At 39.1% G+C, this 15,735-nt stretch overlaps 1 protein-coding gene across 7 annotated transcripts in view; it reads right to left on the bottom strand.

The window, feature by feature from the left end:
- CREB5 (cAMP responsive element binding protein 5) overlaps positions 1 to 15,735 on the bottom strand; it is a 278,443-nt gene that overhangs the window by 200,102 nt on the left and 62,606 nt on the right. For 6 of the 7 annotated variants that reach the window (XM_044450653.1, XM_044450658.1, XM_044450656.1 and 3 more), the window contains one exon: positions 12,180 to 12,301. The exons of the other annotated variant lie outside the window; for it this stretch is intronic. In XM_044450653.1, coding sequence (XP_044306588.1) covers positions 12,180 to 12,301 — 122 coding nt within the window. The remainder of the gene's footprint in view (positions 1 to 12,179; positions 12,302 to 15,735) is intronic. 7 annotated transcript variants of the gene reach the window in all.

The following is a 15,735-nucleotide window of genomic DNA, read 5'->3' as shown; positions in this document are numbered from 1 at the left end:
TTTACCCCACATAGTTGTCTGCACAGGACTACTATGATACTAACTGCATTAATTTTAAAAGCATTGTGACCTTTTACATAGCACAAGAGATGCTTTTATTAAAGAACCAGATATTTATATAGACTGGGTATATTTGATGAGAAATTATGCATCCTTATGTCTAAAATTATAATTACCAAGACTAGTTTTAAAATATATTTTCTTTGAAATTTCCCACTAGGATTCAAAACAGAACCTGTTAAAGTTTGAAGCAGTAATTAGAAATCTACATATGTTAACTAACTGAAAGCAAAGCTGATAGATCTAAGATATGGGGATGTGAAATTTAGAGCGGAAAACATACATGTAAGTAGATTAGAACTAGATCACTCGTATTGTTGTCAATGATTTCTTAATGGAATCAGTGACTTTGAAGCAAAAGACTTTACCAGCCAGCTGCTTTTAAAATGTTTAAAAGGAAAAGTGCAGTGACTCTTTCTTTAAATTAAATCTTCTATGGCAATGGCCATTTGCTTTTTTATAAACCCTATTACTTTGTCACAGTAATGTTCTTTTGATCACTTAGCCTTGAATTGTCTAATCAGGGAACTACTGAAAATGTTTTAGTATAGCTGTGAGAATAGGTATACAACTACCAGTTTTTTCTCAGTGGCTGCTTCACTCATGCAAAAGAATGTTTGTTTAAAAGGTAATACTGATATTTTGTTCAGCTTCATTTTTGTGATTGCTCACTTCCGGCTGTATCACTGTGAGATTAGAGTAGGTGGAAAACAAAATAGAGGAATACTAATGTTGTCCTAATTGACTCTATGGTCTAGTTAATAATTATGCTCCATCATTGTGCTCTGCAATCTTTTAAGATTATACCAACATTTTAGAACAAGCCAATTATGAGAGGAGATTCTCAGGTAAAACCGATGTGGTTTTCCTCTCTGCCCCACAAAGGATTTCTTCCTCAAAGAACAAAGACATTTTCTGCCTTTCCTACCTCCTACCAAATGCAGACAATTGACTCAGGGGAACAGCATGAGTAAGTGGCAGCACTTGGTGGACCAAAGATGGCCTCATGTTGCATGCCTCTGCTATACACAACTGTGGTGGGGTACCTTGGCCCTGCAGGGCAGGACTGAAAATTGCATGTAGCAGTCTGGCCGCTTTAGGAACATGTGTTGATTCATACTATGTTGACATTTTTCTTGAGAACAATTACAGAAAACGTGAAGGGAAAAGGGGAACTGTTGCTTCTTATGGAACTGGCTCCAAAACGTACAGTACGTGAGCTTGTACACACATGTCTTGCAGTGCTTGTAGAGGCCAAAAAAAGGACAATCCTTCACTAAAGCAACATAAAGGGCTTAAGGCTGGATGTTCAGTATCCCATTGTTAGCTGCCACTAATACCTAACATATCAAATATAGATCCTCTGCTTTACTAGGGGGCTGTTCTTACTTTAGTGGATTTATGTCTCCTATTTTGTTTCTATTTTCTTTTCCTTTGACCTTGAGGCACAAATTAAGGACCTGCATTGTGGGATTAACTGTAGTGGATATTTGCTGCATATATCATCATTGGCGGCAGCAGCATTTCTTTTACAAAAAGGAAACTTGCCTTTTGGAAGTGGGAAACAAGGCCCAATTGCAAAAGCCCCGGAAATCCTGAGAGAGGCTTAGAAATAGATTGCTGCAATGTGTGTAAGATGAAAGAAATCCACTTGACACAACCACTGTTCCTCTCTTGAATCTTCTTTCTCCATTCAGTTAAACAGCAAACAAAATCAGAAGTCATATAAAACTCACATATTGGAGGTGAACTTAAGAGCTGAATTCAGAAAAATTTGCTTCTGAATAAACCTTCTTGGAATTGTGCTTCACACAATTAGCACTGGAATGAAGGTAAAAGAATTCAAGGTGCACTTACTTAATAATGGGTTGGATCCAGTATCATACACAGGGTGGATCCATCAGAATCAATAGACTGAAATTAGTAATGATGTCTAGCTTAAACCCCATTTATTTCAATGGGTCTATCCATAGTATGACTTTAATAAAAATGAAAGCTGCATCACCCAGTAACAATTAAGTGAATGGATGATATAGGATGCAATTTTACACATATTTGCAAGGAGAAAATCACCGACAGATCTATTTTGCCACAGATCATGTCATTTCATTTTATTTTAAATAAGAAATTAACAAAATTCACAATATTTTTGTAAACAGAATGGAGATGTTGAAGGAAAAAAAATCTGAATGTGTTGGAAAGAGAAAATAACAATCATTTAACCAAACCCTAAATTTAAATCTGGGTTTATGTCTCTATGTTCAATAGCATTTGGGGTGCTAAATTAAGATTACTGCCTACTTTTTCTTATAGGCTCTTCACCTTTAGGGATTTGGAAGATTTTTTTAATTCATATTTTAGTGTGAGTTTACATTGTTTTGCACTTACGAACCAATCCACAAACTGAAAATCAGATCTCCTAAATGTGTACTTCTTCCCATCTTGCAATGGAGTTCAGTCACCAAATGCCCACAATGTTTCACTCAGGAAAATGTGCAGAAGATACATTTATTTGTGAAAATAAAATATTACTATTTACTATAGTAATTTTATTATTACTAAGATGCTTTGAAAAAGTGTGTATATTAAGCAAAATGTCATGCAAAAAATGCATTTGTTAGAGAAATATACACAAAAATGTGTGCAAACATTGATAAAAACATTTTAAAACACCCTGGAAATTCAGGATGAACCACACTTGAATTAGGACAAATAAGGAGAAGAGAGAAAATAATAGTCATCCAGGTACAACATGGTTCTCTCCATGTTGCAATGCACAGACAAGTGCAGATTGGTGAAGACTAGTGACTGTTTTGTGTCAGTTTAGTTTTGATCAGAATGTACCCATATTTGCACATTTCTTCTTATACAAAAAGAACCCTAGCGATAATAAAAGTTTGAATGCACAAGAAAGTGACCCATTTGACCATCCATAGCTCTATGTAAACACATATAAAGTGTAGTCATAAATAATGCTTCATATCAATTAAGAACCAATGTGGCTCCCATTAGGAAAGCAAAGGAAGCCTATTACTGCACTACATAGAAGGGAAAAAGCTAGACATCACAAAGGTTGTGGACCCTCTTGCAGTGCTTTAGCAACTGGTTCAAAATGCTCATGTGCTGAGTGATGACCATTCCTCTGCTTTCTGAATCCTTTATTGGTGTTTCCTGTTCTTAGCTTTTTGGCTCTAGGTATGGAATTCCCACTAAATAAAGATGGCTATAGCCATAACAGGCTTACTGAGTCTGGCTTTTTTATTTCCTCTTTCACCAATTTCCATTTAAAATATTCCTGAGATTAATGCCTCCCACTGCACACAAATGATACCACTTAAACACATAAATAGTTCACAAACATGGGTGAAGGGGGTGACAAGGGGAATACTGGGAAGGGAAAACACAGAAGACTATCTTATTCGACTGAAAACAGAATGCCCACGTTAATGCAAAATCAGCATATGGTTCTAATAGACTTTCTAGGATGATTTATCAGGTATGATTAAGTCCTCAACCTGTATGTCTGTCTCCATAAATAAGGCAGAAGTGCACCTTGCTCTAAAGTGTATTAGCAGTGTCTTATTACGCACCCGTGAGTGCTGAAGCTTGCTTACGACTCCGCTATGGAAAGGGAAGAGTTTGTATTCAACAGACAAAAGAGGACACTGCAGGAAGGCTGCAGGATTTAGCTATCTAATCTTGGAGAGGGTTTACTAAGAAACTATTACTACATCTTTAAAGTTAAGCTTTAAAAATAATCTAGAAGTTAGTTGCAAGAGCCTTGGCACTCATACATAGTATTTTTTTTAAAACTGGAAGGTCTCCCCAGCCACATCAATGGAAAAAGACGTAAGTATGCTGGTTCTCTTCTGATCGCTCCCGATGTGCTCCTCGCTATCCATTCCTATGAATAGGAGATAAGAACACATGGGGTGCAAAGAGAAGGCAGGCTTAACAATAAAGATAGCAGCAACACTTCAAGACTTCCGTGATGTTATTTTGTTTTCTAGCAAAACAACAATCCTTCTAATGCACAGATGGGGAAACTATGGCCCTCCAAGTGTTGCTACAATGCCAGTTCCCATCAACCCCAGCCAGCATGGGCATTAGTTAAGAATTATGACCAACAACATCTGGAATATTACAATCATCACTCTGCTCTACAATTATAGAAAACATTTGCAAATAGGTTGTTGCAGTTGCTATAATTTCAGAGCTTCCAGTGGTGAAGAAAGGAAGTAGGCTTTACTTTCCTCAGCCATTGTTTAATATGCTTCTGGCTGCAGTGGCTGCTTATTTCTACTATCTATGTGTATCCCACATCCCAAGCTCAGTTTTATTTATTTTGAGAAATTATACCCTACTGTTCTTGTCTGACAGCAACCAAGACCAGCATCCTTTCTCTCAGTTCCCTGTCAGGACACTTCATAAAATGTAACCGGATTCAAGAGATAAGAGCATTCCAGAACTGGGCTACAAGAGGTGAATTGAATATAGGTCTGCAGTGGCAAGTCTGTTGTTACAAAAAGTGCTTCTTGTACTCCTCACCAGCCTTGAAATGGTACAAGAAAAGGAGGAACTAGATTATAATCATTTGCCAGAAATGATCTTGTGATCTGTTGGGATTATATTATGTTGCTAACTACACTGCAAAACATCATGTACAGAAGTTTCAATAGACAAAGCATGTGCATGGATAGTACCATTATATAGTTCAGTCACTAGGTGGCACTGTCCTCAGGGAGGAGTCGGGCATTTCCTGTTGCCATCCACTTGTTTAAGAGGCACTTGCCTAGCTTCCTGATGGGTTTGTCCATTAAGCTTTCCAGAACAGCATGCACCCTGCTCTGTTCTGTTCCAACACCCTTGTTGTGGGTTGAGGGCATTCATGGCAATCACCTTCATTGATGGTGCTCCTAATGCCCTCACATTAGACAGGGTGCAGGTGCACTGAAACGACTACAATTTCTAGCCCGCATTCACATGGATTCCCTGATGACCAGTGTTCAACAGAGAATGAATCTTGAGCGGTATGCCTAAGTATCTGAAGACTTAAAAATGACCTTCTATTGATGTATTTTGAGAGGTTCCAAATTACAGTGCATAACAAATCATACAGCAAAATGCCACCCCAGCACACTTTGTGAAAAATGGCTATTAGCTCCTAATGCCTTGTGCTAAATCAATAGTCAATAAAGCCAATGACCCTAACATATACTTCTGGAGCATGTTTTCCCTTTTAGACAGCTTCAGCTTAGAAGCAAGAGTGAATGTAATGCATTCATCATCACCCTTCTTCATCTTTCTCATAATGGTCAGTGTTATAATCACTTATTAATGGTTATCAGTCTTTCAAAATCTCTCAGGAAACAGTGGAACCACGGTCCTCTTATTCTGCCATGAAAGATTTTATACATTGCCATTTTCTTTCTCCATATCGGACTCTAGAATTTTCTGTTGTGTCCATAAATAAGATAAATGGCATTTTTAAATCCTGCGCTGCTCAGAATTAGCTAATAATAATGATACTTAGCAGTCACTTTATTTAGCACTTTAAAGAGTTCAGAGTGTTTTATGTTCTTTAACTTATTCGGCCTGGACTTCAGGCATTTTGCAGACTGAAGTGAAACATAAGACAGTTTCCTCTGACCTCATTGGTTGAACAGAATCACCCAGACTGGTCTTGTACCATATCTTAGCACTGGCCACAGGACCTAGTGTTTCCTCTGAAGTTGCAGACCTAAGTCTAGTTTAGGGAATGCAGGCAGAAAACAGGAGGGCTCCCACCACAGTACCACTCTTCTGGTAAGCAGCTCCCTCACTGACTAATAGTAGGACAAACCTTGGTTCTCAATTTCAATTCTTGAAATGTGGCAGATGGGAATAGGTTATTTTTATGAGCTCCATGTGCCAGATGGTAGACTGTAATCGAGAGAAGGTTACTTGCCTAGAGACATTTAGGACTAAACTAAGGAAGAAACACAGTGGAGCGAAGCATGCTCATTTTTCATTGTCTTTCCTACTCTCTTGTAAGACCACATTGGGACCACAGTACTCCAGGAAGGGGAGCTTGACCTTCCTCCACCCATTCTTTTCACAAAATGCAACCCTGCCCCACCTACGTGATTGTTACAAAAAAAAGAAAAGAGTCTCTGGTGACCTGTTTGATATGGCTATTAGGCATGCAAAGATGTGTCACTTTCCTAAAGCTACTGAGTTTCCTCCTCAAGCGTATTTTATATGTTTCAATTGTCCACAAGTTCCATATACTTCAGTTCAACTAACAGAAACTAGCCTGATACTAAGAGACTTGCATTTTATCAAGAGTAACAAATCAACAGGGTCACAGAATCAAAAGGACAAATTCTAGGGATTGGTGAATCCGTTAAATTCCATCTCATTGAGATTTTAATCGTTCTACTAGCAAGATCATTCTGTTGTGGTTTCATAGGCAGCTTTTTAAAAAAAGATTCTTGAATGTATTTTTCTGTATATTTTTCAAATGTACAAAATTTTCAGCATAAGCAGTCACTGACTAATGTGTATTTATTATCAAATTTAGTTACTTATATCCCAGCTTTTTTCCTGCAAGGAACCCCAGGAAATTTACATAAACCTTCATGCCAACAACCCTGTGAGGTATGCTAGGCTAAAAGTCAGTGACTGGTGCAAAAGCATCCAGTGAGTTTCATGGCTGTGTAAAAATTAGAATGTGGATTTTCAGATATTGGCGGTTTAATGTTTTTATTGTGTGGATTATCTTTATTGCCTTAATGAGTGTGCTATTTTTAAATATTGTAAGCCACCTAGAGACTCCATTAGGAGTAGGAGGAAGCATATGCATGCGAAAATAAATAAATAAATACTACAGCACACTGGCTCTCACTTTCAAATATGTGCATGTTGTCAAACACATTTCTTTGTTTCACAGAATACATCATAAACATGTAAGTTTGGAGATGTATGGAATTCTGACCACAAATCCTGCTCAGTTTTGGTAGCTAAGAACTGGATAAATCCTTGTTTGTTTGTTTTTAAACCTTATGGTGCAAAATTCTCATCCATCCCTAGCAAATTCTAAATTGAAGCAGAATATAGTGTTACTTAGAATGAACTTCCTAGTTATGGTTAAGCTATTAGACAGTAAGAAGTTTAATTTAGTATAAAGGAAATATTGACATCCAAGAACCAAAGCTTTCTATTTAAAATTTTAGACCCTCAAAATACCTGCTGATTTATGCTTCTTACATTTCACATTCCTAAAGAATGCTTGTTTAATAATCCTTTTCAAAAGCTCAACATACAATACAATTCTGAAGCCCATCATGTTTACCAGTATTTTTCTAGCAGGGAGGTAGTTGAATTCAGCTTTATTTGTATACTTCAGTCTATCCAGCCTTATAAGGAGAGCCTATAATCTTTCTGACTCTTGATTTCTTAACAATGAATCATCATCCAACAAAACCACAAGCTGGAAGTGCCATCCCCCCACCCCTCCACCCACACATACACACAACACACCCCTATCACTTTCACTGGCATGGCACAGTCTACTGAAACAGTCTATCCTGAACTGAATTGTATGTGCCTGTAAAGAAAGCTGCTGAGTTTGGCACTCTTTCACAAGAGTGCTTCCTGAAGGTGCTTTTCTAAACCATACAGAGTCGCTACCCATCCACATGGCAACTTGGAACTATGACGTATCAAAGTGGGTGAGATCCAGCAGAACAAAATATTTACCCTCACCCTTCTTGATTAACCATAATTTGCTATAGTGCTAAATAAACCATTTGCATAACATCTGGTAACAAGAATGCACCTGAAATTGGTTATCCTATGAGCAGCCTAGAAGAGGAGCTGTTACTGGTATAAGAGTAAGCTTTACTTACTGCTGAAGTCTTGCACATCCAGCTAAAGTGCAAGAGAACCAAATCAAGAATGAAACTAATGCAGGGTTATCCCTGCAATCAGAAAACATATGGGTTTAAAATGATGATGATGATGACGACAATGATGATGATGATAGCAGCAGCAGTAATAATATCATAGTAATTACAGGGATATTTAGAGACCACAAAATAGTGTAAATCCTCTTTTGTCCCTGTGCCCTGGATCTGATCCAGATCAGGAGGGCTACAGGTATTTACTTTAAAACACACACACACACACACACACACACACTTGTTAGTTATGTGAAAATCTAGTTTCACTCCAAGGTACTCAGCTAGAAGAAGGCTCAGGAATTATGGTGCGGGCACAATCCAGATCCTTCAGACTAGTGATTCAGGAAGTCTAATTTAAAGGGCTGCAGTACACAGCTATGCTATGTCATTCCTCCACTCCTGCCTCCAGGTAGGCTGCTTTAATTTCTGAAAATTCATGGCATACGGTACAGGACCAGTACCAGGCATTTATATGATCAGTGCTTCCTTCTCTTCCCCTTTCCTCAGTGCAGTAATCACAATAATTTGAAGATCGCTGTGCAACGAGCATTTCAGGAGTCCAGCCATAGGACACAAAGGTGGTAAAGTTCCCTGCACTGATGTGGTATAAGATAATACCAAGAACAACAGTATCAATATTTTCTTACTATTGCATATAGTTGGTGCAAGAGACTTCAAAGACACTCCTAGCAAACACCTCCACCATAGTAAACATAGCTACTTGAAAGAGAGTACCTTGTCCTGTCCCAGGTTGGATGCCACTTGCTCTTTTTTCCTGTCACATACAGAATACAGGTGAGGTTTAAAATTCTGATGTTTAATGCAAACGGCCCAGTTCTTTCATAGGAAAGTAATACTGATCATCTCAGCTTTGACTTTATTCTCTTGGACCCGCTTTCATTTCTCAGGAGCCAATTGCCAGCAGTTCTTCACCAGCAGCAGGAAAGGTCATGTGCTTGCAAATATAACCTATGACAAATGCTTTGGATACTTTATGCTCAGACCACTGTAAACCTAAAACCTGATGCTTGAGGCTCAGATGATAACCTGATCTGCCGACACTGTCTACCTTGCTGCTTTGGATTGCAGAGTCCGGGAGAAACTCTCTTGTTTGAGGCACAGCCATCAGTTACAGGCTAGTCACAAAGGGATGGCTCTTTGACTTGGATGTCAGGCAGCCTTTATTTCTTCATTTGCTGCATATTTAATAGCTGTAATTTACTGCACAGTTATAATTTTCTTGACAGCTTCTGTGGGCAGAATGGGAGAATCTGGGCCTGAGGATCCCGAAACTATAGTTCCGAACTCTACCTAAAACTTATTTTTATTCTATGACTACAAACCACTACCGGGTGCATGTTTTTTTCCAATTTTTGTTCTTTGTTGCCCTATCCCTATAACACAACACACCATTTAATTTTCAACTCTGTGTTCCTTTGGGCAGACCATTATACTGACTGAGTGAAGCCCTATGGACATTGATGGAGCATATAAATGAACATGTGGAAGTCTGGATATGGTAGGCTGGGCTCTGTGAATCATTCTGTTTTCACTTTTTCACAGGCACACTCATAAGCCCACTTTATTCTTTTTCTACATCATCATTATTTTTAAACCCGCACAAAAATCAGCATTAGTATTCTTTCTCAAAATATGCTTATTAAAAAAATGTTTTGATACTGTTTTGACTACACTGGAACATTCAGGTTGTGACAAAGCTAACACTCACACTTGTCCAGGATCAGATTTATTTGCATAAAAATTGCTAAGATGGAATTCATCAAGCATCCCTTAAAAGCGGGGGCCCAGTGTACACAACCCTTTCTCTACTCCCACAAACACACTCCATGCCTTCAACACAATAGGTGAAAAGGTATCCTACGTAATTTGTATGGTGTGTGGGAAATTGCATCTTGCAGATTTCCCTTGCTATTTCAGGCTTGCTATTGTGTGACTTTATGCATGCAATGAATGTTGAAGAGTAACTCTCGTACTCACAGTTCTGTGAATGCAGAACAAACTTTGCCTATGATGGTCCACAGATCCCAGACCCAGTGCTAGTTTTTGAAGGGCCTTTAGGCAAGGTACTCTCAATTAGGAATGTGAAAATCAGGTCAGAATCCAACTCTCTTGCACTCGCCAGACTTCTTTCCCACACTTGGCTCTAGCCAGGAGGTAAACCAAGCTGAGATCAAGTTCATGCTCAGGAATGTTAGCAGATTCTTTGTGCAACCTGTGTAATTCCTTGCATAAGAAATGCAAAGTAACTCTTTAGGCAAAGTATGCAAAGCCCACAAGTCATGTGTGGGCAGAACTCCACTTGAATTTACTTCCTGCTAGATGCCCTCACAAACAGTTGGTGTAAGGAAGCTTAGGGAAGGGAGAAAAAGGAGCAGAGTCTGGGAAGGCAACCTGAGGAAACCTGATGGATTCCCATCCCCAAACCAGATTCTTCACACATCCCTGCTCTCAGTGGGTCTGCTCTCTTGGTGAGTCTGCCTTATCGCCCCTATTAACACCAGCTCTTGCTGTTCTTCTTTATCACCACTACCACCTGATGACTTTGCACACAGAGAGTGCACAGAGGCAAGTAAAAAGTTAGTGGCATCAGCAGTTGGCAATGGTGACGTGGAGAAGCAACACCAGGGAGTTTGTCACTGGCCCCCTGATGAGGTGTGAGCACTTTGCATAAGCCTATCACCACTGAGACCTTCATCCTCCCCCCAGTGAAGTAAGTAGAGAGATGACTAGGAGAAGGGCCTTTTCTGCAATACTGCCCCGCTTGTGGAACATGCTTCCAACAGAGATCCACCAGGCGTCTTCTCTTCTCTGTTTCTGACACAATTTGAAAACATCTTTTTCGCAAGGGGTGAAGGGGTTGGTTGTAGAATGGTTTATTATAGTGGTTCCTATTGCTTCTAGTATTTTAGCCACCAGTCAATTTTATTTAAATGATTGTTTTAATTTAATTATTCAAATAGTTTTATTATTAAGTGAATATTGATGTTATTGCTTTTATTGTACTATTTCATTTATTTGTATGTATTGTTTATCTGGAATTGTTTTAATTGTTGTTGTTGTTGGATATAATGTAAACCACCCAGAGAGCCTCCCAGATATGGGTGCAGCATACAACTTAAATACATACATACATACATACATACATACATAATAAGCCAAACCAATCCTTGATCCTTTTCTTTCTCGCTTGCTGAATAATAGGACTTTTTGAAAAAAGAAAAGGGAGTACAAGAATTATGATTTCATTATAGCAATATTTCAGATATTGGATTCATCTGGTTTTTTAACTACAGCCCTACCACTGAGACAGGGATTTGTAGATCACTGGATGTTTAAAAACAGTATGATATGACATGGAAAAATCCAAAAATTAAAAAAGGAAAGAAAAGAAAATAATGTGCCTAGCTGCTCAGCCTTCTGCCTACCTACTTAGACATAAGTGCTCAAAATACTAATTAAGCATTGGCATAGTATTCAGGCATCAAGCATTACTTGCAGCAGCTACAAATACTAGTAAAAATTAGAGCCATAAAAAATGACAATGTTAATGCATACAACACTTTTCAAACAGGCATTTTCACTATGCTTAAAAACGATTCTCTCTCTCTCACTTCCCCTCTCCCTCCCCTCCCCTCTCCCTCCCCCCTCCCTCCCTCTCCCCTCCTTGATTTAAACTCTGTGATGATACCTTAAACTTATTCTGGACCCCAAATTGGCCAAAATGGAAACAAAATCCCAAGAGGTTATGCAAGCATATATTAAAAGGGCAAAAATCATGAGCTTTCCTTATTTCTACATTTACCACAAAGTATTTGAGCATCTGCAGGGAATTAGGGTTCAAGTCCCATATGTTGGAAGTGTGTGTGCTTTCTGCCCTCAAAAGATATGCAGTTGCAAAGTGTTTTGCTGGACCTGGTAATCAAATCCTGTCCACCCTTATAAAAGTCGAGTAATGCTCTTTCAATACTTTAATCCAGGTTACCTACTCAATTTTATCAGCTAATGCAAGTTAGAAAACATGTCACAATCTATAGTGCCACCTAGTTTCTGACTTAAACTTATGTGCTTTTTTCCTTCGCATTCAGGTAACTGAGTTCTCTCTGATTTCACACAGGACATAGGAGGGAGGGGAGTTTCCATTCCACAAAGGCATACCCTTTTATTGTTCTCTTCTTCTTGTGCCTTTCTAAACTCATGCTCCAAGGAGCAGTCTATATCGTTGAAGAGGCCCACTTCCTCACAGTTCTTTAGGAATCGGGTTGGTGTCGGAGTTTGGTCTGAGGAGAAATATCAAAAGGAACTGCAGTGGGTATTTTGCAGTTAAGAACAAGGTATTGTGTAACATAATATATTACAGCATATTACAACAGGATGCAATGCCGCTGTAGGGAAGCCAGTGTTAGATTGTTTACAGGGTATTGGACAGCCTTCCATAAAGTTTGTTAAAAATAAAAGTAGTTAAGAAGTACAAGAGCTATTCATGCCTCCCCAATCCCAAACCAAAGAAAGCAAGGAGGCCAACCGCCAAAGGCTCTAAAGAAAACTGAATTCTTTATTTGCATTCCAATTTCTTAACACACTTAGGGTGCAATTCTATGCCTATTTAGACAATAAAAGACCTACAACTGCCAGCCTTCTGTAGCCAGCCAGTACACATATGAATCTACTTCCCAGCTCACGTATACATGCACAGACCTAAAGGCAGCTCAGAATTAATTTACACTGGGGAAAGGGTTTAGGAGGAAAAGATTAAACACTTGGACCAAGAACACCACATCCCAGATTTTTAAAGTAGTAGTGCAGGCTGCTAATTAGCAAAACAAAAACCATAATCATGGATCTCTGGATCATATCCAGTTTGGCCCTTAATTAAAGGGCACAACCAAGAACCCAAATCCTTCTATGAGCAACTTCTTAAGATCCATTTTGTAACTTGGATTCTAATTACAAACTAAATGTCAACCTGGTCACTTATGAAAGTTGTACAAAGAGCTACCTAACTCTTTCAGAGATGCCGCCTATATTTTGAAGTGAAGCACCATATATTATGCCTATCACATAGGGTTGCCAGGTTAAGTTTTTGTCCAGTGAAGATAGTTTGGGAATGTTAGGACCTGACACCCACCCCCCATCTATAATAGAATGGAGAGAAATCTGATTTCACCAGCCCTAACTGGTTTTGCTGTACCTATTTAAACACTCGCATTTATCTTGATTGTTGGATTGTATATGCATGCATTATATGTGCATACAGAAAGGGCAGGGGAATGGAAAAGCCAAGTGCATAACATTTATTCTCCCAGGAAAAAGCTGCCTGGCTTGGTCAGGGAAGGAGAAATCCTGTGCGTCAAATTGCAGCCACAGAAGCAGAAGGTGCCTGAATGGACAACAAGGACCACCTGTGCTTTCAGGCTCACAGACTTAATAGCCTGCTCAACCATAGATTGTGACTCCCACCATGATGGCAAGATGAATTTTGAAGTACAGGCACTTATCACAACAGACCACATAACCACATCTCCAAGGAGAGGCCAAAAATGCAGACAGTTGTGTTGACCCATAGCAGCAAATAAATTCCTGCCATTTTCATTTCCATCAGAAGGCCTTTTGCAAAGCTAATAGAAGTTATAATTGCCCATTCAACACCATGCCGTGCCAAGATACTTAAAAATTGCAACAGGGAACATTATACTGTTACTGGGAAAATTCATTTGCCATCAGCTTCTATGAAGATTGCAGCTAAGCTCAGAGGAAACATGGAGGTCTGGTAGGGATGGCAGATGATTACATGGTCCCTGCTAATAAAAATGGCTGGCACTGCATCCCTGTGAGCTCTGGCTTCACTGGTGCCCGAGCATGGCCATTGTTGCCAGGTGAGATCAACCCCACATGTGATTAGAACAGATGAATGCAGCAGTAAAAGATGCATGAAACACAATAAGAAGTTGGGCCCAAGTCCTGCATGCACACATATCTTGATTGAAAGAGCAAGAAGAGAAGTATTTGTGTCTTTCCGACAGGTTAAATGTTTAATATCATAGAAGCTTCTCTACTGTGTACCACATGTTCTGGAACACAAATGCCAACATTCCTCAATATGGCACCTTTCAGACAGCTTGGCCCACACTCAAGTTACCTGGTTTCTCTATCAAGATCACGTAGGTGATCTTCAGATAATGTAGATGAACACATTTTTCCCATCCCTCAACTCCAAGTATGCAAGCTGTAGTTGGTGACCTGCCAGGCTAGAGTAGCAGGTCAAGTCCCATACTGATGTCAGATGATGATGATGAAGAAGAAGAAGAAGAAGAAGAAGAAGAAGAAGAAGACGACGACGACGACAATGGCAACTTTTATTTTAACTCAGCAGCAGGTGCATGGATTAAGATGTTGATATTAAAACCCAACTGCAGAGATATAAGCAGCTGTGAAGATAGCTCACTCTCCTGTAGTCTCTTCTTTAAAATTATACTTTGGGCTCAGAAAGGGTAATATATGAAAGATATATTCTCCTCTATAGGGATCGTAATTATGATAAACAAAATTTTCATAAATCACATGAAGGGGAACCTATGTGAAAACCCAAACCTTTAAAAATTATAACTGAATTTTAAAAATTTATAATACCTTCCATGGATGGTCATTAGTGTCAATGGACCCTTCTGCCATGGTGGCCTCGTTTGCTTTTGTTGAGTCTACTTCTTAATGTTGTTGTGGGGGCACGAATCAGATCAGGAGGAGGATGTAAGCTGCTTTGGGTTCTTTATATCATAGTAACAGCACAATAATAACCTTGACAAGTTGGAAAGCCAGCAAGAGTTAATCAGGTATTTCAATGCATGCAGGGTCTTTGTGTGTGCTACACCATATGGGTGTTGATGGTTGAATTGCCCTGGTGTTTTTTTGTTTTTTTTTTTTACAAGAAATGAAAGACTTCCCTGGCTGCTTATGAAGATAGGGGAAAGTATTCAGATTTATGCTGAGCAGCTGTTGTGACTGAAGTGGTCTGTTCCCTCCTTTCCACAGCTGTCGCTTCAGCCTCTCTGTCCCAAAAATGAAACACAGAGGGCAGGGAATGTGTGCTGAATGGCGTGAGCTGTGGTTCAGAAAAGATGGGGATTTCCCAAAATTCAGGCAGAAAAACCTGCCAGGAGCAGAAAAATCTTCACAAAAAATCCCGTCCTCTCACAGAAGGCAGATTCTGAATCCAGCACAGAATATATTAAATGAAGGGAAAAGGGGGAAAGCATGATGACGGAATGCAGTGGTGTTCAGGATGGACTTTGATTTTATTTCAAAAAGGGAATTGTAAACTGAATGGACTGCCTCAAACAGTAGCCTTGGAAAGCACACTGTGGAGGAAATGTACTGTATTATTTCATTTAAACACCAGAACTGTTAAACCAGAAGATGGATTTTAAAATGTTATTTGTCAGACCACAAATTTTTTCTTAAGGAGAGGATGAAATTGGTTAGCAGCAGCAAACGCAACAACACGAAACAGCACCAGAGAATAGCTATGGAAACAATTTTTTATTCTTTTTTAAAAATCAAAGTCTTGCAAACTAAACCATAACAAATGTGATTAATCTGCAGTGTAGATATATGACAAGCAGAGATCCAAAGGGTGTAATTTGATGCCTGATATTTAACAAAACTGTTTAGTCTGCTGTACATTTAATAACAGGAATTTGGCTTGTTCAGCTGGAGA

This window comes from Varanus komodoensis, unplaced genomic scaffold, assembly GCF_004798865.1.
Source record: "Varanus komodoensis strain SLA01 unplaced genomic scaffold, ASM479886v1 scaffold68, whole genome shotgun sequence".
Classification (NCBI taxonomy): domain Eukaryota; kingdom Metazoa; phylum Chordata; class Lepidosauria; order Squamata; family Varanidae; genus Varanus; species Varanus komodoensis.
Note: the sequence above shows the minus strand (reverse complement) of the source record. Positions and strands in the feature narration are given on the sequence as shown.